Source organism: Nicotiana tabacum, chromosome 11 (assembly GCF_000715075.1).
Source record: "Nicotiana tabacum cultivar K326 chromosome 11, ASM71507v2, whole genome shotgun sequence".
Lineage (NCBI taxonomy): Eukaryota > Viridiplantae > Streptophyta > Magnoliopsida > Solanales > Solanaceae > Nicotiana > Nicotiana tabacum.
This window is the reverse complement of record NC_134090.1, coordinates 171,524,314-171,551,391: the sequence shown is the minus strand read 5'-3', so window position 1 is coordinate 171,551,391 and position 27,078 is coordinate 171,524,314. Positions and strand designations below refer to the sequence as shown.

The following is a 27,078-nucleotide window of genomic DNA, read 5'->3' as shown; positions in this document are numbered from 1 at the left end:
TTCTCAAATGGAAGACAATGGTGGAGATCAAACAGGTAGGAGGATCAAGTGTATTCGCACAGACAATGGAGGTGAATACAAAAATGATCATTTCAATAAGGTCTGTGAAAATGATGGCATTGTCCAACACTTCACTGTCAGACATACATCACAACAAAATGGAATGGCAGAACGTATGAATCAGACCTTGCTGGAGAAGGTACGGTGTTTGTTGTCCAATGCTGGCTTGGGCAAAGAATTTTGGGCTGAGGCAATTACATATGCATGCCACCTCATTAATCGTCTACCATCTGCTGCTATTGACGACAATACACCATTTGAAAAATGGTATGGAAAGCCTGCTGTAGATTATGACTCTTTGCACGTATTTGGCTTAACTGCATATTATCATGTGACAGAGTCAAAATTGAATCCAAGGGCAAAAAAGGCTATTTTTATGGGGATTACTTCTGGAGTCAAAGGATACCGCTTATGGTGCCCTATGATAAAGAAAGTAATATTCAGCAGGGATGTTACCTTTGATGAATCTTCTATGGTAAATAAGGTAATAGAAGATACCAAACAAAATAAGGGTGCTTCTAAGCAGGTGAAGTTTGAGGGAAAATTTATTTTTCCTACACAAGAAGTAGAGGAAGAAACAAATGAAGATTATCCTCTGGAAGAAGAGTCAATAGAGAGGGAGATTCCAACTCAGGAACCTCAACAACAACTTGAATCAATAGCAACCAGCAGGCCAAAAAGGACAATAACAAAACCTGTTCGTCTTATAGAGATGGTTGCTTGTGCAACCTCAATTGTAGTTGATGATGTTCCTACCACTTATAAAGACGCAGTCTAAAGTTCAGAACAAGATAAGTGGAGGATTGCCATGAATGATGAAATATAGTCCCTTCATCAGAATCATACATGGAGATTGGCCAATCTCCCAAAGGGAAAGAAAGCAATTGGGTGCAAATGGGTATTTGCAAAGAAAGAAGGATTTCCTAACCAAAAAGATGTTCGCTACAAGGCAAGATTGGTGGCCAAAGGATATGCTCAAAAGGAGGAAATTGATTACAATGAAGTATTTTCTCTAGTTGTAAAACATTCCTCCATTAGAATTATGTTGGCTTTGGTAGCACAGTTGGATTTGGAACTAGTTCAGATGGATATAAAAACTGCGTTTTTACATGAAAACTTGGAGGAGGAAATCTACATGACTCAGCCAGAAGGATTCAAAGTTGCTGGAAAAGAAAATATGGTATGCAAACTTGAAAAATCATTGTACTGATTGAAATAATCTTCTAGACAATGGTACAAGCGATTTGACAAGTTTATGTTGCGGCAAGGGTACAAGAGAAGCAAATACGATCATTGTATGTATTTGCGCAAGCTTGAAGATGGTTCCTTTGTATATCTTCTCATATACGTTGATGATATGTTGATAGCTTCCAGGAATTCGGAAAAAATTGATAAGTTGAAGATTCAACTGAATAAGGAGTTCGAGATGAAGGATCTGGGTGAGGCAAGAGATAATAAGAGATAGACGTTCAAATAAACTCTGTTTATCTCAAAAAGAATATTTGAAGAGAGTACTACAACGTTTTGGCATAGATGAGAAGACTAAGCCAGTTAGTACTCCACTTGCTCCCCAGCTAAGTACTACTATGTCGCCAAAAGATGAAGCTGAACAGGAATATATGTCAAGGGTACCATACGCAAATGCTATTGGTAGCTTGATGTATGCAACGGTCTGTACGAGACCTGACATTTCACAAGCTATTGGAGTTATTAGCAGATATATGCATAATCCAGGAAAGGAGCATTGACAAGCTGTGAAGTGGATTCTACGGTATATTCATAATATTGTAGATGTTGGGTTAGTTTTTGAGTAGGAAGGTAATCAATCTGTAGTTGGATATTGTGACTCAGATTTTGCGGGTGATCTGGACAAACGAAGATCAACTACTGGTTATGTGTTTACTTTTGCAAATGCACCAGTTAGTTGGAGGTCTACTTTGCAATCAACAGTTGCTTTGTCTACAACAGAGGCAGAGTACATGGCTATTACAGAGGCTGCGAAAGAGGCAATTTGGCTTTAGGGGTTGCTAAAGGAGCTTGGTATTGGACAAAAAAGTATCACAATTTTTTGTGATAGTCAAAGTGTTATTCAATTAGCGAAGAACCAAGTTTATCATGCAAGGACGAAGCACATTGATGTTCGGTATCATTTCGTACGAGAAATCATAGAAGAAGGTGGAGTCACGGTGAAGAAAATTCATACTACGGAGAATCCTGCTGATATGCTGACAAAAGTGGTGACTGCGGTCAAATTTCAACATTGTTGAACACTGAAGATTGAAGATGAAGACACAACCAAAATTTGTTATTGAGAGAAAATTGAAGATGTGAAATTTCGCCAAGGTGGAGATTTGTTGAATTTGGCAAATCCCACATCGGTGGTTTGGCCATTTGGTAGGGAATTTTTCCCTATAAAAGGAGGCCTAATGTTTAGGATTTAGATACACCCCTCATTTGCTTTCTTATCTTCTTAAGACATTTGTATCTTCTCTCTTTAGTATTATTTCACTTGTATTTTTGGAGTGGAATAAAATATTGATTGTGTCCGAGGAAGTAGGCAAAATTGGCTGAACCTCGTAAATTCTGGTGTTCCTTTTATTGTTGCTTTATTGTCTTATTTATTATTTGGTGTCTGTCATAATTTTTGGTATAGTAGTTGTGACTCATTCACACTATATACATTTAATAATAATAATAATAATAATAATAATAATAATAATAATAATAATAATAATAATAATAATAATAATAATAATAATAATAATAATAATAATAATAATAATAATAATAATAATAATAATAATAATAATAATAATAATAATAATAATAATAATAATAATAATAATAATAATAATAATAATAATAATAATAATAATAATAATAATAATAATAATAATAATAATAATAATAATAATAATAATAATAATAATAATAATAATAATAATAATAATAATAATAATAATAATAATAATAATAATAATAATAATAATAATAATAATAATAATAATAATAATAATAATAATAATAATAATAATAATAATAATAATAATAATAATAATAATAATAATAATAATAATAATAATAATAATAATAATAATAATAATAATAATAATAATAATAATAATAATAATAATAATAATAATAATAATAATAATAATAATAATAATAATAATAATAATAATAATAATAATAATAATAATAATAATAATAATAATAATAATAATAATAATAATAATAATAATAATAATAATAATAATAATAATAATAATAATAATAATAATAATAATAATAATAATAATAATAATAATAATAATAATAATAATAATAATAATAATAATAATAATAATAATAATAATAATAATAATAATAATAATAATAATAATAATAATAATAATAATAATAATAATAATAATAATAATAATAATAATAATAATAATAATAATAATAATAATAATAATAATAATAATAATAATAATAATAATAATAATAATAATAATAATAATAATAATAATAATAATAATAATAATAATAATAATAATAATAATAATAATAATAATAATAATAATAATAATAATAATAATAATAATAATAATAATAATAATAATAATAATAATAATAATAATAATAATAATAATAATAATAATAATAATAATAATAATAATAATAATAATAATAATAATAATAATAATAATAATAATAATAATAATAATAATAATAATAATAATAATAATAATAATAATAATAATAATAATAATAATAATAATAATAATAATAATAATAATAATAATAATAATAATAATAATAATAATAATAATAATAATAATAATAATAATAATAATAATAATAATAATAATAATAATAATAATAATAATAATAATAATAATAATAATAATAATAATGCTCTGAGGCAAAGCCTTATGTGCAAGAAACATCAAAGCTCTCCAAAAATTTAACGTCAGTTTCCCTCCACTTAATGCCAGCAAAATGCTTGTATTCCTCCACCACATCACTCAAACACCACTTCTGCAATTTCCTTAAACAACCAACAAGACAACCAGTTCGATGTTTTCCACGTTTGCAGTGAATTAAAACTGGATGATTTCTAACATCAATGATTACTCTCAAAGCCTCAGTTATAATATCACTGCTAATCACCTCCTTAGTGCCGTCTATTCTGAACTGGAAAAGGTTTATATTGTTTATTCTAAGGAATTCAACGTTTGCTTTTGGATATGGTTCTGGACATAAGTATATGATAGAGCGTAGATTGAGTGAATTGAGAAAAGAGAAATTGGTTGGCTGAGGAAAACCAGACCTGTAAATGCAGTTATGTTCCACTGCATAAAAGTTTGTTGGTGGCAACAATATATGATCATCACAATCTTCTTCCAAATCCAAAACTAAACTCATCTTTCTTTTGTTTCTTTGTCAATCTCAATTAAGAATACAACTATGCTAAAAAGCCATTACCACTATCATCTATCGTCACCAGTTTCTTTCTTGAACCGAGGGTCTACCCGAAATAGTGTTTTCTCTGCCTTCCTATAAGTAGGAGTAAGATGTGTGTAAACACTATCCTCCCATATCCAACTTGTGAAATTTCACTGGATTATTATTGTTGTATTTATCGTCACCAGTTTCAAAGGGAGTAATGAAGTGTTAAGAGTTTCTTTAACTTCGTTCTAATTAGGGAGCCGTGGAAGTTGCAATGAGGGATGTAGGGGGTGGGGGTAGGGGGGTTAGGGCAAAAAAAAAGGTATGATTAGTGGGAGTTTCTTTTAACTTCTTTCAATCAAGAAGGCGTGGAATTTGCAAGGAGGGATATAGGGTAGATTACTTTGAGAAATTGAGAAAGCAATATATATAGTTTGATTGTGGAAAATTGAATTCAATTAGGTTTATGATTGTGGTAACCAAGAAACTAAGTATTAACCTTCATATTTATATTAGTACAAAATCAGTTTGATTAGAAACTAAGAAAAATTTATTTTCGTATGATTTGGACTATAAAACCTATTTAGAGATGAAATAGAAAAACTGACAATTATCAAATCTTGAGTTTTAACCAATATTGTCCCTTATCTTTTAGGGTAGGTCTATTTTGGTCCTTCAAATATAATCCTGAGCATATTTAGTCCCTTAAGTATGCTAAAGTGGAGCATCTTTAGTCTCACTGACATAATATGTTCAAAAACTAACGGTGTTACCTAACTCTGATTCATGAAGCAAATCTTCTGCTCTGAAGCAAGAAGTTTCCTCTTCTTTTGTTGGATAACACAAATTATCACTTTAATTCTTCATTTTTAGGTAATGTCTTCTAAAATTTTGACCTTGAAAATATCCTCTTCTGTGTCAGTTTTCAATGAAAAAATGACATTGTATAGCGCTATAAAAATAATAGCCGAAAAATATGTAAAATTTGTATATATATGTTTAAAAATTTCGGTTGATTTTTACAAAAAGAAAAGTTAAAATTTGAAAAAAAATAGAGCTACCTGGATCACTTCTAGGCATATTATTGAAGCAAACGAATAACCAGGTTATATTATCACTTTTAACCCGTGCCAGAAACTATTTACATATGGAAGCCGAAAAAGTATATAAAATTTGTATAATTTTTGTATATTAACATACAAAAGGTATATATATACAAAAAAATATATAAATTTTATACATTTTTCGGCTATTATTTTTACAATGGTTATACAGTGTCATTTTCTCATTGAAAACGGGCACAGAGAGGGATATTTTCAGGGTCAAAATTGTAGAAAACATTATCTAAAAATGAAGAATTAAAGTGATAATTTGCGTTATCCAATAAAAGGAGAGGAAACTTCTTGTTTCAGAGTAGAAGATTTGCTTCATGAATCAGAGTTAGGTAACACCGTTAGTTTTTGAACACATTGTGTCAGTGAGACTAAAGATGCTCCACTTTAGCATACTTAAGGGACTAAAGATGCTCATGATTATATTTGAGGGACCAAAATAGACCTACTCTCAAAGATAAGGGACAATATTGACCAAAAACTCATCAAATCTTAAACGAATTAGGATTACTAATCTTGGTTTAAATCCTAAAATATTGTGTCCCAATAAAACTTCTAGAGAATGAGTTTGCGACACTATCTATAAGGGCGTCTGAAATTATTAATCAGACTAAAAGTAGTGAAAGAGAGATAAAAAAAATAACTGAAATTATTAAAAATATTTTGTGATTACCAATTTATCACTAGTCTAATACATACTCGTGCATAGGCAGTCTAATACCTATTCTATGCACTAGTGGTAACCAAATTGTATATACGCGCCAAAAAGAAGGAAAAACAACAACAATGACAACAACAAACCCATTTTGATCCTAACAGGTGGATCTATGGAGGGTAGTCTGTACGCAGACCTTACCTCTACCTAATGCAGGTAGAGAGGCTATTTCCAATACACCCTCGGCTCAGGAAGGACAAGAAGAAGAAGAGGAAAGCAAGGAAGGAAAAAAGATGGAAGAGAAAAGAAAGAGAGAGATAAAGGATAAGTGGTACCAAATAATAGCAACAGGGAATACAATACCTGAGGCGAACAAAGCCACATAACTTAATAAAAATCTAAGAATATGAAGAGACATGCATGCTACTAAGACTATCGGTGAACAACTATAAACTACCCTAAAAATCGTACATTATATTTCTCTGTTTCTGAATCACATTCTGCCTATAGATTTCAACTTTATGAGTTCTGTATTTTATAACGACAACTTCAACTACTAATGACTGAGTTTTAATATGTACATACGTACATATTTGTACATATTTAATGTGTTCAAATTCATTTGCACACGCCTAAATTATTCAACAATAGGTACTAGATAACTTTGTCCACTTGAAGGCTTACACAAACGAAAATCATCCCATGGTTATCGCCCAGATATGTTTTACATGATTGCAGCATTACAAACGACCATGAAAATGAGAAAGATTTTTCAAAAATTAATTTCACACGTATTACCATACATCTATTTACATCTCAGAGCATATGTTGTCAATTACAGAAGTTACAAAGAGACAGACGACTTTCCAAAAAATATTTGCACACATTTTACATATATTTATTTACATCTCACCCCATATATTGACAAAGATACAGAATTCGAAACTGCTCGACTCAGAGTTAGACATATTCGAAACGCATAAGAAGCTTCACAGAGTTGTATTTCTCTCCCTTTCGGTCGTGGAGTGAAACTGCTCGGATACCTTGTCTTAGTTCTGAAACAGGTAAACAAGTTTGGCCAGCAAAATCATCTTTTTCAGACATATCATACTCATGAACTTCGACGCGAAGTAGAGCCAATTCAGGAACTGTTAATGGGAACTCAAACTTTTCATCCCAAGTTGGTATCCAATTATCCTCCAGTGTCTTTGTTTTCTTCATTACATTATCAGCCGGAACTCCGGCAATTCCTATCTGCATAGAGTTATACACTTATACCATTCAGATTCTCCTTTTCAACATAACTCAACGTTCAATTCATCAGAAAACGTGAAAGGAAACGGTTTTCTTCAATCTTCTATACCTTAACTTCCAACTCGAAATGTTGTTTTAAGAAAATTAATGCTAAATACCAAAAGATGACAGAATTTGAACCAAGTAATGAAAAAATAGTGGTGAAGTATATTCGTCTACCTTTGCATAGAAATCTGGAGGCGAGTATGCATCAAAGTGTGTGTGTTTGAAATCATAATACCATCCTTCCCCCATAAATACGGTCACCTGCTTAATTCAGGAAGTCTTGGATTATTTGCGTCAACGTGATCAAATCATATGTGATCCAACAAAGTCAAGTATAAAAATACATCCCCTCAATTACCTTCAATGTAGTTTTGACTGGCAAATTTGCTTCAGGATCGAAGATCTGATTGTTAGGACCTGCTTTCAATAGTATATCTGGTTTCTTAACATATCCACAACCACCATTGGATCTGAACATACCATGCATTAACCAAAGTGATCTTCCATAGCCCTGCCACAAAACTTTTATTTATGCATTCTCATGGGAACACTATGATTAAGCAAATTGGAACATATGGTAAATGATAAGCCCAAACAAGTCACTATTCATATGTTAGGTACAGCTAATTGAATCCATCTATATTCCAGAAGCTAACAACCCGATGGTTGCAGGAGAATATGAAGCGGATGCACAGAAAACAATAGCGGAAAGAAGGATCCCGCAATATCAAAGTTTTACATTGAAAAGTTCCACTATTTAACTTGTCGCTATAAATGAGTTAAACTATATTTGCAGAAAAAATTCAATAGAAAGGCTAATTTACTAGTAAGCTGAAGTTACTGAACACATACTTTTGCATGTCTATAAACTTAAGTTCATTACATGTTGAGATAAAAAGTACAACAATATGTTGATATAAAAAGATATTGGAAGCAAATAAAGTTTTATAGCGAAAATCAAGTGTGGCAGAGTGGAACTTAGATAACAAAACCCACCACTCAAGGAGGTGACTTTTTAGCTACTGCATAGTTACACCAACCTTCCAACGCTCCCTTAATTACTGCATAGTTACTCCTCCTCCAAGTCCTTCAGACAAATCATTTAAAATATAATAGATCAGAGGCTTCAATTCAAGCCGCTAAATTATCAGGTTTCGGATATTGGAATCATGGCACATATGCAAGTGACAGCTTCAATAAATTCTAATGTAATGTGTCAGACATCAAATCGATCACAAATCTATACAAGTTCGAGAATTTATATGCATGCTTGGCGATAAGTAACTGGGTTCTCTGAAAGGAATTTATAATTGCTATGTCCTTCACCTTGAGGAAAAAGAACAAAGATTCAACAGTTCACTCATTTCCTCCAAATCAATTGTTACATCATGAAAGGAAAGCCACATGTGAATCTGGTGACCTCTTATCAGCAGTAGTCTAACCAAGATAAGGGTCATTGAGATCAAATTATATTCTTTTTATCTGACGCTGTGGTTTACCAAAATTTAGACTTTCCTACGGACTTTTCTCAAATTCAGTTAAGGCACATTAACTTGCATTACGAAGAGCTACCACTTTTGCTTTTATCTTTTAATTTTAGTTTTTTTGGAGGGTATGAAGAAGGAAGAATAACCTGCATATTGAATGCCACCATTTGAGCTCCATGCGTCCATGCAACAAAAGGATTATAATTGGATGAGTCGAAACGTATGCCCTTTGGGTATATTCTGAGCAAGTTCCGCTGAGTGAACCTGTAACACATCGACATAAAATAAGACAATTTTATTGAAAAGTCATGCATATATGGTATACTACATGTGCATGGCATGAATAAATTGGTAGAAAAAGCATACACACTGGCTATTGTAGATCAACTACATGACATGTTATGGCAGGTAATTCTGCTATAAGATTCCAGAATATTAAGTATCATTGAACCTACACACAGGTGCATTTTAGGACTACATATCACGATGATCAAATCGTTTCAAGAAATCTTCTCTCGTTTGATCACATACGAAAAGTATTAATTTTTTTATTCCGCATATCACAACAAAGAATACATCACTAAAATGATGTACCCCTGATTATGAGAATCCCACCCCAACATCCACCAAAAAAGCCACAAAGGAAACGACAGAAAATTGATGCATACATCCACCAGTCTAGGACATTGACAAAGAACAGGGTTACATAACTTACATTGTAGTTAATTTGATGGATGGAGCAAAATAATACCTGATAATTTCTTTTCCATGAGTAATTACAGCCTTTCCAAGTTCTTGCTCGCTCAAGCTAAGTCGTCTTACTTTATCAGGATCAACCCTCAGCCAATCTGACAATCCACCTTTTCCCTTTCCAGCATGAATGGCAATCAAACGCTTGTATTCTGGTGCGACATTTTGCTGCGAGTTGGGATCTCCTTCGTCACTTTCATCATCTTCCTCACCTGCTCCTTCATCAGAATCATCCTGCTTTAAAGAGCGTCAGAATGTGGCGAAAACAAAGTTCGATTTAAGAAGCTGACATACTCAAATAGGTCAAAATAATTGGTAATGCATTTTATTACACCTTATCATTGTATCTGGCTTTAAGGTCTGAAACTTCCCTTCCCCAAGCTTCTGTATCAGGCGACTCTGTTCCTTTCTTCGAGTCTTTTTCCTTAACTTCCTTCGCCTGAAGGTATTCTTTGGGTGGCTTAGTTGATATCAGAACACGTTTTTTCAGAGATTCTGGGGAGGGAAAGTCTTTCAAACATGAATCGGGAGAAAACAGCATGTCTCCAAATGTTTGAGTGATCATCTAGGATTTTTCCACAAAAGCATCATTAGGATCAATAAAGGAGGTATCATATCCAGAATAGGAACATACACACCTCCGCAACTTTTGCCTGAAGATCTGGGGTTAAATGATCTTCAAGTGTTATCACAACAGGATACTCAGATACAGTAAAAGCATGTTCCTTTATAGACCTCAGACATTTGATGAGCGCAACCGGAGTGGTCAATGTTCTGTATGAAAAAAAAAAAAGGTACACTTACAAACTACAAGAAGAATGGAAAGTACAAGCACAATAGAGAGTTCTCAAAAATGAAAGATCATATGTTTTGGTGACTCAAGAATTCATGAGAGGTATTGTCCAAGAAGTATGACATGCAATTCAAATTCCAATGCTAGTCCAACAAAAACATACACATAGCAAAGCTTAAGAGCTTTCTCCTTTTCCTTTTGTCCTTTAAATCGTAAAAGATCGGTTGTTTATACAGGGGACTGATCTGGTTTGTTAAAAATAAGTTAGTAATCATTGACAACTTCCAATGAATTCCAAAGGACAAAACTGTTGTAATTTGATTACTAGCACAAAAGACAATGAATGTAATAATTTTCTAATAAACATGGAGTTCTGAAGAAAAAGCATACCACACTTCAAGATGTAGTAAGTTTATGGGAAAGTGTAGCACCCTGGTAATACCATAACCTGGAATAATAATGGTATATTTTTTTAACCCAAATTGCAAGTTTATTTCAAGGATAGAAAAAGAATTCAGTAATAACAGAAACAGGATTCCTAAAGCACAAGATTGTTATCACTGGTCATCCAAAAGCTTTAGCCTACTCAAGACATGGACTTCATTATTAGCATATCCATGCCCACTAGAGTCAAGTACTTGGTATAGATCATGGTGTGGCAGTAGCAGCAGTCTTGGTTGGCACACATAGACATGTATGCTAATGAGCGAATGGGTAAAGCTTGTTTTTTGGGCTTCAGTTATATATAACAATTAGCAGTTCAAGAGAAAAAGTAACTTAATTTTTAATTAAGCCATTTTCATGGAAACATCATAATTTGAAAGAACATTTGGCAACTTTTTATTCATCTGGAAGTATGCAAATTCTGAATCAACCAAGAAATTAGGATATTCCAGCATCGGGGGACATACCCTCCATGCAGAACTTCCACATCATCTTTGGCGGAATTTGGCCATATATCCAATTCAATTACTCGTACACCTCGGCCCAGGGCTTGTATTATGGGGACATCACTGCAATCACTACTTAGTTGATTCCCAGTTAGATAAGAATTATGTCCTGTGTATATGAAGTAATGAGACAAAGGCTCATTCATATCATGGTGAATCTGGAAAAAGAAAAGGAGAATTTATTACTGAAAAGAATACATCAAATATGCTGATTTATGAAATGTAACGAAAAGATACTCCAGCTGGATTAGCTATCTTTTACATTCTGTTACTAAGAACATGTCCATACAAGTAGATTCCTTTCCCTAGTAACCTAAAAATAATACAAGGGAGGCTCACTTCCAGTAACAACCTCCACAAGTAAATTTAAAAACTTTTCATATAGATCAATCAACAGGAGAAGCACCTGATAATCAAATCTAATTTAAATACTTCCCATCTAGAATTACAGTAATGTGAGGATTTATTATGAAATTGGCTAGTTTTACATTGGCTGCCAATCTATGGAAACTCTCCTCCTATATCTGGGCTTAGGACCGGCAATGTGAGCAGACTCACACAGGCGGATACCAAACTCGATCCCTCGACACTAAGCTCATCCAGAATTAGAGTGCTTTAGTTAATTCTTTATGCTATAATCCTCTTTAGGACCTTATGACTTGCATCATCTAAGTATGTGTTGATAAAGGCAAATTAAAAGAAAAAGTAAAAAACACAGAACATTTGACATTAGGCGCACTCGGTATGAGCAAAATGTTTTCTTTCGGAAAATATTTTCTGTGAAAAATATTTTACCTTGAAAAATAGTTTTTAGAACAATTTCCAGTGTTGGTCATATAAACTAATGCATAAGGGGGAAGGATTGGGTAAAAGAACAATATAGTTTTGATGACCATGGTTCCAGTCCAGCTTGTGCGCACCTCGACTATTTCATCTATACCTATTACCTCCCACTTAAGCAAATAGGAAGAAATCATCAGGCGTTTATTGTGTTAGAACTTCTAAATATTAAATGTTGACAAAAATGTAAAATAAGTCACAGTAAAACATTATCCAGAAAGGCATTTTCGGCCATATCTGAACACATTATGACGGACAAAATCTCAATCACATAACTGAAAAATCCATATACAAGAGTATAATCAGCAGACAAAAACAAAACAAAAATTGAAGGAAATATTAAAATTCTGTAGCAGAATCTTACCCCGCGTTTAGGATTAATAGGAGGATTAATATCAGCAAAAAGATACTTAAAAAATGCGTCAAGATGAAGACCTCTCCGATGAAAAATATTAAGGATCTTAAGGTCATGAAGATTATTCATAATACCCTGAGCATCCTCTAAACTCGCATTTTCCTCCTTCTGAACCTCAATTAAGAATCGTTGTAGGTTCTCTGCATTCATTACTCCGTTATCGGAATATCTATTGAATAAATTCTTTACATCCGCCGGAGCCTCGGCGGCGACTACCCGGAACCGCCGCCGGAAACAGAAACAGACTCTGTACGTCTGTCTCGACATTGTTTGAAAGAGGAAAACGGAAAACGGAAAACGGAAAACGGAGAGGGATGATTTTTTGAGGCGAGGAGAAATGATTTATGTGATTGTTACAAGTAACGGTTTTTTTGCTTAGGAAGATGGGAAGGTATAAAAGTTTTGGTGGTTATTACGCGTATAAAAGAATTGTGGATTTGTTTATGATATTTTGTTGGAAAAAATAATTTGTTTTAATATATTTCGTTGATTTCCAGGTATGTTGGGACCCACTAGCCTCGTTGGTATTATTTGATTGGGCCACGTTGATAAATCCTTAGAACTAGATTTTGCTAGGGATAATATAATTTTTAAGAGGGGAAACATGATACATGTGTCTCCAGGTGCAAATGTGCATCCTCCCTTGGGAGTTAAAAATTTACTCCACCAGTATATTTATATCAACGGCAAAGAGCCAAATATACCCCATATAAGCGAGTGTGAATTCGATTTATCAATTCGATTTTGACCCTTATCGATAATTACTTATCGATTGTCGATTTGTACATATGCTTATCGTTATCGTTTCAATAAGGTTTCGATTTTTTCGATTTATCGATTTTTGGGACTTATCGATTCGGTTATCGATTACACCAATAAGAAAATTTGTGGGATTTCACGAAAAATATATCACTATAAACACGCCTAACTAATATGGACAAAAAGAAACTAAAATAAGACGAACACCGTTTATAACATAAAAATTGTGTCAACAAGCACATGCAACAAAACTAAAGTAAAGGATCAAATGTATGCCACCAACACTCCAACGGTATAAAAAAATACATCATCACGGCTAATTCTATTTTTCATTAATTTGAACTTCATTTTCTTGAGCTTTAAATATGATCATTCCTTAAATGTGGTAGATGAAATAATAGGGTTGGAGACTTAGGGTAAAGGAAAGGGTATTATAGAATAAGGGTAAAAAAATTTATCTTTTTAGTATATCTTATCGATTTATCGATAAACCGATAACCGAAGAGGACAAAATCGAAATCGATAACTCGATAAGGAAAATTTCGAAATCGAAATCGATAAATCGATAAACCGATAACAAATAATCGATTCGATTTATCAATAAACCGATTCGAATGCACACCCCTAAGAAAATATTTAAATATTTTCTTCGTTATACTTTGGTTCCAAATAAATTATTATCGTAACATTATTAGTTCAAATATACCTTTCTTTTATTAAAGTTATCCAAGGTGGACATCTAATTCTACGTGACACTGATATTTGAAGAGGTGGATGTCACACGAAATGCCACCTTAGTGTACCTAATTCATATGTAAAAGACTAAATTCGAAATACATTATTTTTTATGGTAGTGGTAATGGTGGTAATAGTGGTGGAGGAGAAGAAAGTTTTAGTGGTAGAAAAAAAAAAGTAGATGGTAGGGGTAAAATGAGTTAGGAACGCTGAGGTCAAATGTCAGTATCACGTAGGATTGGATGCCCATTTTGGATAAATTTTAACGAAAAAAGAGTATATTTGAACCAATAGTATAATGACATGGATATGTTTGGACTGACCTATAACGAGAGGTACATTTAAACCTTTTTCTAATAGTACATGAGTATATTTGGTCCTTTTTCGTTATATCAATCCAATAATTGTATGACATATGTCTTCACATACATAGGTATCACTAAATCATACGTAATTAATACTCATTACTTTATTATTTAACTATGATAAATTAGTACTCCATCTATTTCAAAAAGATTGACAATATTTCCTTAATACCCTCGTCCAAAATGATTGACACCTTTCAATATTTCTTAAATATGAAGCATTTACTGCCACACAAATGAAATGACAAAGTTCACACCACAAGTTTCAAAAGTTTTAGTCACACAAATATTATGACAGGTTTCAAAAGTTTTACAATCATACAAATGTTATATCTTATTTAAGATGACATACCTTAAAAGTCTTCCCCTCGTTATTAAAGTTTGTGCCAAATTAAAAAAGTAAGACAATCTTTTTGAAATGGAGGAAGTATGATTTAGTAAAAACATCCAAAGAGAATAAGTTTTTACCGCATTTGGAACCTCCCATTGGATGAGGATTTCATACAAAATAAATTAGGGTTTTTTTACTTTTAATTCGTACCAGAAACTATTTATATTCTCTAATCGAAAAAGTGTATAAAATTTATATAATTTTTGTGTATAACATACAAAATGTATATATGTACAAAAAATATACATTTTTCGGCTATTATTTTGAAATATTTTGAGAGCGGGTATATAGTATTATTTTTTCAATAAATTATTGGATGAGGGCTTCTTAATTATTTGGATTAAATGCATGTATCTGATCATTTAGTTTACCATGATTAAATGATGATTAATGTAGAAATGTTGGTTACGAATAAGTATGAGCGTGTTCATCTGCCACTTCCACAACCGGAAGAAGAAGAAGAAGTAGAGCCATCTGTTTATTTTAAAACGGTAGTAGTATTTAACTTTCCTAATTAGTTTCAAATAACTTACATTACATGGATTTGAATCGTTATTTTCCTTTTATATTACTTACAAATTACAACGTGCCAAATAAGTATATAGTATGTAAAAAAAATTAAAAAAAAAGGCAGCACATATATATCTAGGATGTAACATGTTTGAGTTGTTTTATTTTATTTGCTTACACCAAAAGTCCTCCATATTTTAAATGTAAATTTAATAATGTTTGACACACTGTCTTGCAAGCTTGTGGATCTACATCCTATTAGGTGACTAGTCATGACTCAACCACTATATGTGCATTAGGTAGGGGTAGCAAACGGGCGGATCGGATCGATATGAGTGTGTCGAAAATGGTAATTAAAAAAACGGATAAATAATTCGACCCGACTCATATTTAATATGGATAAAAAATAGATTACCCGGTGGATAATATGGATATTCATATTATCCATGCCTACTTGAATATGATCACTTTTAGGAGAATTTCTAGTCTCCCAAACTTGAGGAACCCCCAATTTGAGGCTTCACAAATGTAAAAGTTAAACCCATTAATTATCCATTAGTTATCAATTTTCTAAGTGGATAATATTATTCTTATTCATATTCGGGAGATTTGCATCTATACCCGCTTTTTGGGTCACGTTTTAACTTGTGCCCGCTTTGGAAAAAAAATTGCAAACGTACCCGCTTTTTTGTATAACTTCAGCATACGGGGCTGAAGTACCAAAGGCAATCACGCAAAACTTCAGCATTCTAGTAGACGGGTCTGAAGTAGCAAGTGTGCTGAAGTTTTTGTTTGTAATTGCTGAAGTTTTGTTCTCTATTTGCTGAAGTTTTTATTTGTAATTGCTAAACTTAAGCATAGTAGGTGAAGTTTAATTCTCTATTTGCTGAAGTTTTTGTTTGTAATTGCACTAAATAAGCTGAAGTTTTTTGTCCTGGATTCATTAATTTTGTCATTAAGCTTTTTCAAAAACTTCATCAGAAGATGCTAAAGTTATTTAGTTCATTTATAAAAACTTCAGCACCAAAATAAGTTGAAGTTTTTTTGTCCTGGATAAGCTTTTTCAAAAATTTCAGCAGAAATACTGAAGTTATTTAGTTCATTTGTAAAAACTTCAGCACTATATAAGCTGAAGTTTTTGAAAAAGCTTTCTAACATACTAGCCAGATTGAAACACTAGTAACTCATGGTTCAATTTTCTTAACACAGAATTATTATAGTGTATGTACCCTGCTGGTGCAGAAGCAATATTGTAAAAACAAATAAAGGATGAGCAACTGAGAAAGGGAAAGATACAATACAGAAAGCAAAAAGAAGAAGAAAGAGAGAGCGAGAAGCTTCATAAAACCCTCATGAACTTGATATACGAGTCATCAGGATTCAACATATATCTGTATTACTGTATATTCATAGCAGCACAAGAAGAAGAAGAAGAAGAAGGAGGAGGAGGAGGAGGAGGAGGAGGAGGAGGAGGAGGAGGAGGAGGAGGAGAAATGGGGCTGAAGTTATTTAAAAAGTAAGTACAAGTTAAAAAAAATTAAAAAAATGGGTATAGGTTAAATGGGGCGACCAAATAGGGCGCCCCGAGCAATTTTTATCCATATTCGACCCATTTTTTTAAAAAAATCATTATCCAACCTATTTTTTAATGGATAATTGTTTTCTTCTAACCATTTTGCCACCTCTATATATATATATATATATATATATATATATATATATATATATATATATATATATATATATATATATACATACATACATACATACATATATACACACACACACAATCATACTAACTCAAAATAATTTTTCTTTTTGAATGGAGTTTTGGAGCGACAATAAAGTTGTCTCCATGTAACCTAATGTTACGTGTTCGAGCATTGGAAGCAGTCACTAATGCTTGCACATTATGATGGGTTGTCTATATCACATCCTTTGGGATGTAGCCCTTTCTCCCGACTCTGTGTGAACGCAGAATATCTTGTGCATTGGGCCACTCAGCGCTCCTTTCCGCACCGACTCAAATTAATAAGCGATTTACTCAGACGATCTACGAGTCATTTAGATTAAAGAGGATTGGTACACATTAACCACACCTATAGCCACTTGACGAGGTGAGAAAGTCAATGAGTTCCATAGATTTTTATGACCAGATCATATAGTAATTGACTTTTGAAAATGACTCTCTTTTTAATTAGGAGTGATTATGATCTCCTGCCGTAAGAAATATTACACTTTTTTTAGGTGATTTTTAATTTTTGACCGCCTCTCAAAAGTTAAAAGTTTGTTTAGGGAGAAAACAAGGGACAATACTTGTTAAATTAAAAGTTCTGCTCATGAAATTGTATTGGTCAAAATTTGATCGATGTGGTCGACCCAACTAGGATCCCGTCCAAGCGGCGAGATAGTAAAAGATGTCATGATTTGTTCTAAATCACGTACTCACAGTACCCGCTAAGTTGAAGAACAATACTCAGGGAACGACAAAAATGGACGTGGTATGAAGGTGTCTTGACCCAAGAAAACAAGCAAGGACTCCATGACTATATATAGGGAGGGAACCTTCCTAGAAAGGGGGGCCTTTTTTCTCTTTTTCCTCTCCTCTATAATCTTCTTAGCAAAAAAGAAGAAAAAACAATTATCTCCATCGATTGGTGAGAGAAGAAATGAAAATATCAATAAGACTGATCGCCCCCATTTTATCTTGTGCATCATTTTCTAATTTGTTTATAGATCTGGAGCGTATTATGATTGACTAAGATTTACCTCTTCATCTTCACTGATTGATTTAATAAAAAAAGGTTTCAATATCTTTTGGTCAAATAATTTGGCGCCGTCTGTGGTGATTTCTTAGTGAAAATTTCCTAGTCTCCTCCAGCTCAAACAACCATAAATATGATCACCCACTAAAAGAGCAGCAAGTAAACCTCACACGCCAACCTAGATCATGATGTTATATGCAAGCAGAAATTGCAACCAACATCCTCCCCCGCACGCCAGGCAACCCATGAACCAGCCAAAGCAAGCCCAAAATCGTGCAGGACCAAGACACGAAAAAGGCAAGGCTGAATACAGCCACCGAATTTAGAAAACACCGCCCCATCAACCATTGAAACGCCAGGCAAAACGAGCTACGCACAAATCCACCCTCATTCACCGGCTCGTCGGATAGAGGTAAGGAAGACATCATCTTGGGGCATCTTCGATTGTTTGCTCAAATAGGAACACAAGCACCGCGTAGGCGAGCGAGCAAAGAAATATCTCAACTAGAGAGTGGGAAACTACTACAAAATTACTACGAAATATCGCCCACCTCACAATCCAACTTCTAGAAAACGATGCCCCTTAAGCTGCACTCTCTATCCCCCACCCAGGAGTTGCCCCAACAGGGTTTTCCCGAGGACTTAGGAACCGAGTCGACGAGGGAGATATCCCCAAGTTCAAAGTATAATTCATCATCCTGCCTGCCAATGACACCCTCAGACCGGAAGGCGGAGAGATTAGATAAGGAAACCCTAATGTGCGCACGAAACGAACACTAGCAAAACAACAATGTTTCGTACTCTCCGACATTATACTCTCCGATACAAACAAAGTCAAGCGAACTGGGACTCACCGAGGAAGCACAAAGGTCGAGTAGAACTAGGACTCCCCCAGACGATCCCTGACCCTCCAACAAATGGAAACAACGACGGATTAATGTTTCGGCGAAAGCTCAAAATAACACCCTTAAGGCCAAGGGCCTTCGCTAAAAAGAAGAATTCGACCAACGACGGGTGAATATTTCGACGAAAGTTCGAAATAACGCCCTTAAGGCCAAGGGCCTTTGCCAAAGAGAAAAGTTCGATGTCGATCGAACAACGACAGGTTAATATTTCGACGATGGTACAAAATTACACCCTTAAGGCCAAGGGCCTTCGCCATAGAGAAAAGTTTGATTTCGATCGAACAACGACGGGTTAATATTTCGACGAAATATTCAAAATAACACCTTTAAGGCCAAGGGCCTTCGCCATAGAGAAGAGTTCGACCTCCATCAAACAACGACGGGTGAATATTTCGATGAAAGTTTGAAATAACACCCTTAAGGCTAAGGGCCTTCGCCAAAGAGAAAAGTTTGATTTTGATCGAACAACGACGGGTGAATATTTCAACGAAAGTTTGAAATAACACCCTTAAGCCCAAGGGCCTTTGCCAAAGAGAAGAGTTCGACCTCGATCGAACAACGACAGGTGAATATTTCGACGAAAGTTCGAAATAGCATCCTTAAGGCCAAGGGTCTTCGCCAAAGAGAAGAGTTCGACCTCGATCGAACAATGACGGGTGAATATTTCGACGAAAGTTCGAAATAACACCCTTAAGACCAAGGGCCTTCACCAAAGATAAGAGTTCAACCTCGATCGAACAACGACAGGTGAATATTTCGACGAAAGTTCGAAATAACGCCTTTACCCTTAAGGCCAAGAGCCTTCACCAAAGAGAAGAGTTCGAACTCGATCGAACAACGACGGGTGAATATTTCAACGAAAGTTCGAAATAACGCCCTTACCCTTAAGGCCAAGGGCCTTCGCCAAAGAGAAGAGTTCGACCTCGATCGAACAACGATGGGTGAATATTTCGACGAAAGTTCGAAATAACGCCTTTAAGGCCAAGGGCCTTCACCAAAGAGAAAAGTTCGATTTCGATCAAACCACGACGGGTTAATATTTCAACGAAAGTTCGAAATAACAACCTTAAGGTCAAGGGCCTTCGCCAAAGAGAATAGTTCGATTCGATCGAATAGCGACGGGTTAATATTTCGATGAAAGTTCAAAATAACACCCTTAAGGCCAAGGGCCTTCGCCAAAGAGGAAAGTTCGATTTTGATCGAACAGCGACGGGTTAATATTTCAACGAAAGTTCGAAATTACACCCTTAAGGCCAAGGGCCTTTGCCAAAGAGAAGATTTCGACCTCGATCGAACAACGACGAGTGAATATTTCGATGAATGTTCGAACTAACACCCTTAAGGCCAAGGCCTTCGCCAAAGAGAAGAGTTCAACCTCGATTGAACAACGACGGGTGAATATTTCGATGAAAGTTCGAAATAACAGCCTTAAGGCCAATGGCTTTCGCCAAAGAAAAGAGTTCGACCTCGATCGAACAACGACGGGTGAATATTTTGATGAAAGTTCGAAATAACACCCTTAAGGCCAAAGGCCTTCGCCAAAGAGAAGAGTTCGACCTCGATCGAACAACAACGGGTTAATATTTCGATGAAAGTTCAAAATAACACCCTTAAGGACAAGGGTCTTCGCCAAAGAGAAGATTTCGACCTCGATCGAACAACGACGGGTGAATATTTCAACGAAAGTTTGAAATAACACCCTTAAGGCCAAGGGCCTTCGCCAAAGAGAAAAGTTCGATTTCGATTGAACAACGACGAGTTAATATTTCGATGAAAGTTTGAAATAATACCCTTAAGGCCAAGGCCTTCGCCAAAGAGAAAAGTTCGATTTCGATCGAACAACGACGGGTTAATATTTCGACGAAAGTTTGAAATAACACCCTTAAGGCCAAGGGCCTTCGCCAAAGAGGAAAGTTCGATTTCGATCGAACAATGATGGGTTAATATTTCAACGAAAGTTTGAAATAACACTCTTAAGTCCAAGGGCCTTCAACAAAGAGAAAAGTTCGACCTCGATCGAACAACGACGGGTGAATATTTCGACGAAAGTTCGAAATAACACATAAGGCCAAGGGCCTTTGCCAAAGAGAAGAGTTCGACCTCGATCGAAGAACAATAGGTGAATATTTCGACGAAAAGTTCGAAATAACACCCTTAAGGCCAAGGGCCTTAGACAAAGAGAAGAGTTCGACCTCGTTCGAAGAACGACGGGTTAATATTTTGACGAAAGCTCGATATAACACTCTTAAAGGCCAAGGGCCTTCGCCTTAAGAGAAAATTTCAACTTCGATCGAACAACAACGGGTTAATGTTTTGACAAAAGTTCAAAATAACACCCTTAAGGCCAAGGAGCTTTGCCAACGATACAAGTTCAACCTCGATTGAACAACAACGGGTTAATATTTTGATGCAAGTTTGAAATAATACCCTTAAATCAAAGGGCCACCGCTAAATAAAGGAGTTCGAACTCGATTGAACAATCGCGGGTTAGCATTTCGACGAGAGCTCGAAATATCCTGGAGGCCAAGGGCCAAAAAACAAAAGAGAAGGGAAAGATAACTGGGACTTACGACGGGATAATACTTCTATATAAGCTCGAAAATAACATCCCTACGGCTAAGGTCGCTATTAGAAAAAGAATTCGATACCATCCGTCATCAGGATCCTACTCAATCTGTGTGATATCAAATTCCCTAAAAGACGGAAACTCACCACACGGAAACCCACTTCTATGCACCAAAGTTATGAAAAGCAAAGCAGGGAAAGAAGTACAAGAAGCATATAACAATGAAAATTTCCTCTTTATAAAAGGCTACTGCAGAAACAGCCGCAAATTACATACAGCTAAAACCAACAAAATCCAAGAAGAAACAATAAACAACCAATAAAAAAAACAACAAAGACAACAATTCTTTCACTTGGCGCCATCACTGCCACCCTCTTCACCACCATCTCCAGGAAGTCCTCCTTCATCATCAACACCCTCATCGGCCTCCGGCGTCGTAGGGTCATATCCACAGTTAACACGAGCCTCTCGTGCCTTCACCCATGCTCTTTCATATGCGGCCTTGGAAACATTGCTCGCCTTCCACAAACTCTTATATATGTCCCGCTGGGCTTCAGGATGAACCCAAAGATCACGCAAATCACGGGGAACAGCAGCGAATGAAGATTCGATTTGAGCCAACAGTTGCTCCTTTTTGGTCTCAAGTGCAGCGACCCGGTCCCCTAAGATCGATGCCTCCCGATCGATCTCACCAATACGCTCCTCGTGCCTTGCTTCCCTTAGTGCGACCGTTGCCCTCTCCGATTCCTATTCGGATTGGAGGATGTGGATGGTGTTCTCTAGAGCCGCCCCAGACACTCTCGATGTTTTCCAATCCAGCAACCTTTCTCTCCAACTCGGCCAACTTTCCCATCCACTCCGAGCTTATTGCCTCGACCCTGATAACATTCTGATCCATCTCAGATTGCATCGACCTCAGCTTTCCATGAAGATAGTCGCACTCTACAGCAACCCATTTGCCCAACTCAACCTCTTCGTCCTTTGCACGAAGTTGCTCCTCGAGTATGCCATTTCTGCGAATATCCTATATCAATTCCTAATCCATCTTCTCCAATTCCTCCCCAAGGGATCGATCACCGGGGCTCTCCTTCAGTCGCCCATGCATCTCACGGCACTTATTGCGATAGCGCCAATATTTCTCCAACATCTTCAGAAAATTCTGGCCCGAGTGTCAGCCCTACGAGCGCTCTCAATTTCCACCATGTAACTCTGAAAAATGAAAAGATGGGTTAAGACCAGATCGCCAAGAAAAACGAAAGAAACATGAAAGAAAAGTGAAACGTACCCTCAAGCCCATAACGGCCACTTAATGCATCAAATCAATATCAGGAACGTCCCGAAGAGCCTCGCTCTTGGCGGCAGAACACAGGAGGTCAAACTGCAGCACCAGGTCCTCCGTGTCCCCCAGAAGGTTAATATCCGATGAGATCTCAAGAGTACGGTACGGGCCTCTCGCATGAACCACCGAACGGGTAAGACCCTCTTCAAACATCCTAATGTCATCAGGGTCGAGGTCAGACTCAGATTCATAGTCGTCGACCATGATACCCTTTCCCTTTTCTGCGGCCGATGAGGAAGCACGACCCGACATCAAAGATAAAGGCCCGTCTAAAGTAGTAACAACGGCCTCAAGATTCTGACTACCCGTCACGGCAGGTTGTTAGTCAATCATAGCGGTCGGGATCTCCATCGATGGGATAAGCATAGCGGTTGGCTCAGTCTCTACAAGCAGAATAACATCAAACTCGCCTCGTACCCCATCAAGGATAGATCACCCTCTGAACGCACCACGGCCATAGGAGCCATTTCAGACTCCGCTCGCCGCTTTTTTGATGGCCCCTCCCCATCTTCAGTGAGGGAAGATTCCCCCGTTGGGTAAGTGACCGGGGTCAGAATCTCAGTTCGGGGAGCAGCCTCCGGGCGCACAACCACAGTCGTAGACTCAACTGAAGCGGTCCTCGATGAAGGTCGAGTAGTAGACCCTGAGACATGGCGAGCAGACGATGTGGGCTGACGAAATGCCAGTGGGGAGCCCTCGCTCTCTGCACTCTCCCTGACATTCCCTGACATCGACGAATGTCACATAAGCAACAAAGTCAAAAAAGGGGCAGAGAATAGCGGAAAATAAAAATGATATTACTTACCAGTGAGGGTCTTGTGTCCATATTTCTCATAGAAGGACGACCACGTGCGGACCCTCACCGTATGAGGAAGGATGGCGTTCACCCACTCGCGAATACCGTCAACAGGTGCAAGGGGTAGTTTCGCGGCTGTAAAAACAAAACCAGTTTATTAGTACTGCCCACAGGAAAGTGGTCGAGCATCATTCCGACCAAGAGAATAGAAACATATGTGCAAAGTTCCATTTCTCGGGGAACCTCGTAGGATCCGCCACAAGGTGCTCGGTCCGTACACAAAAGTAATTCTCGTAGAAGCGACGGTTGGCTCTATCGTCCATTTTCACCACCAGACTCTTCGTCCCTCGGTGGCGCATATGAATCATCGTACCACGAATGAGTTGAGGGGCGAAGATATTGAGTATGTGCCTCAAAGTAATCTCCCGACCAGCAAGCTCTGCAAACTTGAGCAGCATGAGGAACAACTTATACAGGTACGACGAAAGTTGAGCCGCGCATACCTCGTAAAGCCGTCAAAAATCTACCACTAAGAGAGGGAGAGTAAGTGTGTACCTAACAATAAAAGTATAGGCGTAGAACGCGCAATACCCTAGGAGGTCAAAATGAACTATGTCGTTCCCCACTGCCGGCAACATTTCGACGTGGTGCGGGATTCCCCACCTAGCCTTCAATTCTGTGATCCCCTCCTCATTTATGACAGAGGAAGGAGGTTCCGGCTCCTCCCCGGCGGGACTATGGAAATCATTCCATGGTTTCCAAGGGTGAGGCAAGATCTCAACCTTCGACGGAACCTCCTCATCTTCTGCCACTTCTACTCCTCCAGTGGCAAGAACATCGCTTTCTGGCGCCGGAGTTGTGGCAAGTTGGTCAGCACGAGAAGAATTACCAGTCATTTGTATCAATTTGATAAACCAAAGGGATGGAAGAAAAAAAAAGAAAGATGAAAGTTCTTGGCTAATCGGAGAAAATAAAAATCCGAAGTATCAGGAGAAAAGAAGATTCGCAAAGTTCTTTCAAGCAAAGGCAAGGAAGTGTGTCAATCGAATGGTGCGTTCCTTCTATTTATAAGAGACATAAATTCCTCAAGCGCGAAACCCAAGAGTCACCAATCGAAGTTGATAAGTCATGAAACGGTTCAATCCCCTGGGAACGTGTGTCATAATGGCAGCAGCCACGAACGACGTTTCAAGTTAAATGATGTTTCGATTCCGAAACGGCGATGACGGTTCAAGGGCATCACAAGAGCGCCATTACATTACTTGAATCTAAAAATCATACCTAAAGGGTAGGTAGTCAGATTTCTCTTAAATGTGTACAAATCATGATCCGTCTGCCAGGCCCGACAAGAGACGGTCCCGGCAGACGGAGGGACTAACTGTATTAGTCAAAATCTGATTGTTGTGGTCGACCCAACTGGGATCCCGTCCAAGCGGCGGGATAGTAAAAGACGCCATGATTTGTTTCAAATCACGTACTCACAGTGCTCGCTAAGTCGAAGAACAATACTTAGGGAACCACGAAAACGGACGTGGTATGAAGGTGCCTTGACCCAAGAACGTAGCAAGGATTCCATGATTATATATAGGGAGGGAACTTTCCTAGAAAGGGGGGCTTTTTTTTCTCTTTTTCCTCTCCTTTATAATCTTCTTAGCAAAAAAGAAGAAAAAACAATTATCTCCATCGATTGGTGAGAGAAGAAATGAAAAATATCGATTGATCGCCCTCATTTTATCTTATGCATTATTTTCTGATGTATTTATAGATCTGGAGCGTATTATGATTGACTAAGATTTACCTCTTCATTTTCAATAATTAATTTAATCAAAAATATTTTAATATCTTTTAGTAAAACAGGAATAACCGAGACAAAATTCAAAACCGTCAACTTTAAGGGCTATTTGTGTACTTCCCCCTTAATAGGAGCCCAGCGCTATATTTTAATAACAATGTCGGCCTAATTTTCCCATTACTAAATGGTAAAAAGTGCATTGCTTTCACTTTTTATCATTAGCTTTTGCACACCGAGCTAATAAAAGAATCATTCCTTGGAAATTTGTGGTAATGGGAAAACCGAGAATTAAGAGGAAAGAATCAGGTAAATTGGATTAATGAAATACGCAAAGAACGATTTTGCTTAGGAATAAGGGAAGGAATGATTAGTTTGGTTTACACTTCAAAAGAAATTGTAACCTTTTTTCAGCTTAGTAATACTAGTAGATTATTCCGTTGATTTCCAGGAAGGAGTTGGAGCCCGGTAGGAAATCGAGAAACTGCATCAACCCGATAATCCAAGTTATGGTTTGGTTTGATTTGATTTGGTGTTGGAAAAAAAAACTCGACCATAATTAGTTTGGTTTGGTTTTAACTAAAAAAGTCAAACCGAAACCAAACCAACATGACATTACATATATAGAAATTTTAGATATATTTAATATATAAATATACTTATTGTGATGTAATTTATAAATATTTCTTAAAAAATTTCATAATTTTATCTTTTAAGGTATTATTTCAAGGTTGGACTTAGAATTTTTGAATGTTCAAACAAGTTTAATAGCCATTAATATTAGTAAATTAAATAATGCCAACAAAAGCTCAAACCAAAATCAAATCAATACTAATGCTAACAAAAGACATTCAATTCAATACTACGAACTCGAATGTACTGAATATCTATTTTTTGTTTTGCAATAATTCAAATAAAAATGCATAACCTATTTTTATTTTTTCTTTAGCGTTTAGTCATGTAACTAATACTCCCCTATTAGTCTACTTTTTTAACATGACTTAGTACTTTTAGATTTTGTTTATTTTTATTATGGATTTTTAACTAGCAATATTTATATTATATAATTTTATTATCTTTATTGTTGAATATTTTAGGATAATGACATGATACATCTCATATTTTGTATTATTTTATTGAAAAATACTTTATATAGTTGTATCTTACTAAGATTAAAGAAATATTTTGAGCACAAGTTATATGTTTTGTTCTTTGAAGATTTTATCGGGAAAAAATACGAAAAACCCGAAAATTCGAGAAAAATCGAGATTGAAAAACTCGAGTTTTATTGGTTTGGTCTTTAGATTTAATAACTCAAGACAATTTGTTTGGTTTGATAATTATAAAATCCGAACCAACCCGG

General features: G+C 35.8%; 2 protein-coding genes across 4 annotated transcripts; both read right to left on the bottom strand.

Annotated features, from left to right (window-relative positions):
- Positions 1 to 348: 348 nt before the first annotated feature.
- LOC107791585 (inositol diphosphatase DSP5-like) lies at positions 349 to 4,470 on the bottom strand. The gene is made up of 3 exons (XM_075224556.1): positions 3,986 to 4,470; positions 1,251 to 1,303; positions 349 to 377 (listed from the first exon to the last, which is right to left on the bottom strand). Exons 1-3 carry the CDS (start codon positions 4,468 to 4,470, stop codon positions 349 to 351), a joined length of 567 nt encoding a protein of 188 aa, XP_075080657.1.
- Positions 4,471 to 7,029: 2,559 nt separating this feature from the next.
- LOC107791596 (phosphoinositide phospholipase C 2-like) lies at positions 7,030 to 13,244 on the bottom strand. 3 transcript variants are annotated; one of them, NM_001325521.1, is given in 11 exon segments: positions 7,030 to 7,444; positions 7,446 to 7,452; positions 7,455 to 7,515; positions 7,735 to 7,821; positions 7,919 to 8,071; positions 9,194 to 9,311; positions 9,799 to 10,031; positions 10,132 to 10,359; positions 10,436 to 10,571; positions 11,502 to 11,698; positions 12,745 to 13,167. In NM_001325521.1, coding segments are annotated over 11 exon segments (1,761 nt in total). In that variant the 5' UTR covers positions 13,063 to 13,167; the 3' UTR covers positions 7,030 to 7,221.
- Positions 13,245 to 27,078: the final 13,834 nt, after the last annotated feature.

Excerpts from the sequence above, each read along its gene's own strand:
- LOC107791585 (XM_075224556.1), bottom strand. The coding sequence starts at position 4,470 with ATGAGTTTAGTTTTGGATTTGGAAGAAGATTGTGATGATCATATATTG. Across the intron at positions 1,304-3,985 it reads TTGGAGAGCTTTGATGTTTC|TCGCTTGTACCATTGTCTAG; the intron begins TTGCACATAAGG and ends AAACTTGTCAAA. Across the intron at positions 378-1,250 it reads TCAGTACAATGATTTTTCAA|TTAAGCCAAATACGTGCAAA; the intron begins GTTTGCATACCA and ends GATAATATGCAG.
- LOC107791596 (XM_016613680.2), bottom strand. The coding sequence starts at position 13,062 with ATGTCGAGACAGACGTACAGAGTCTGTTTCTGTTTCCGGCGGCGGTTC. Across the intron at positions 10,572-11,501 it reads GTGGAAGTTCTGCATGGAGG|AACATTGACCACTCCGGTTG; the intron begins GTATGTCCCCCG and ends TTTTTCATACAG. Across the intron at positions 7,822-7,918 it reads CAGTCAAAACTACATTGAAG|GTGACCGTATTTATGGGGGA; the intron begins GTAATTGAGGGG and ends TGAATTAAGCAG.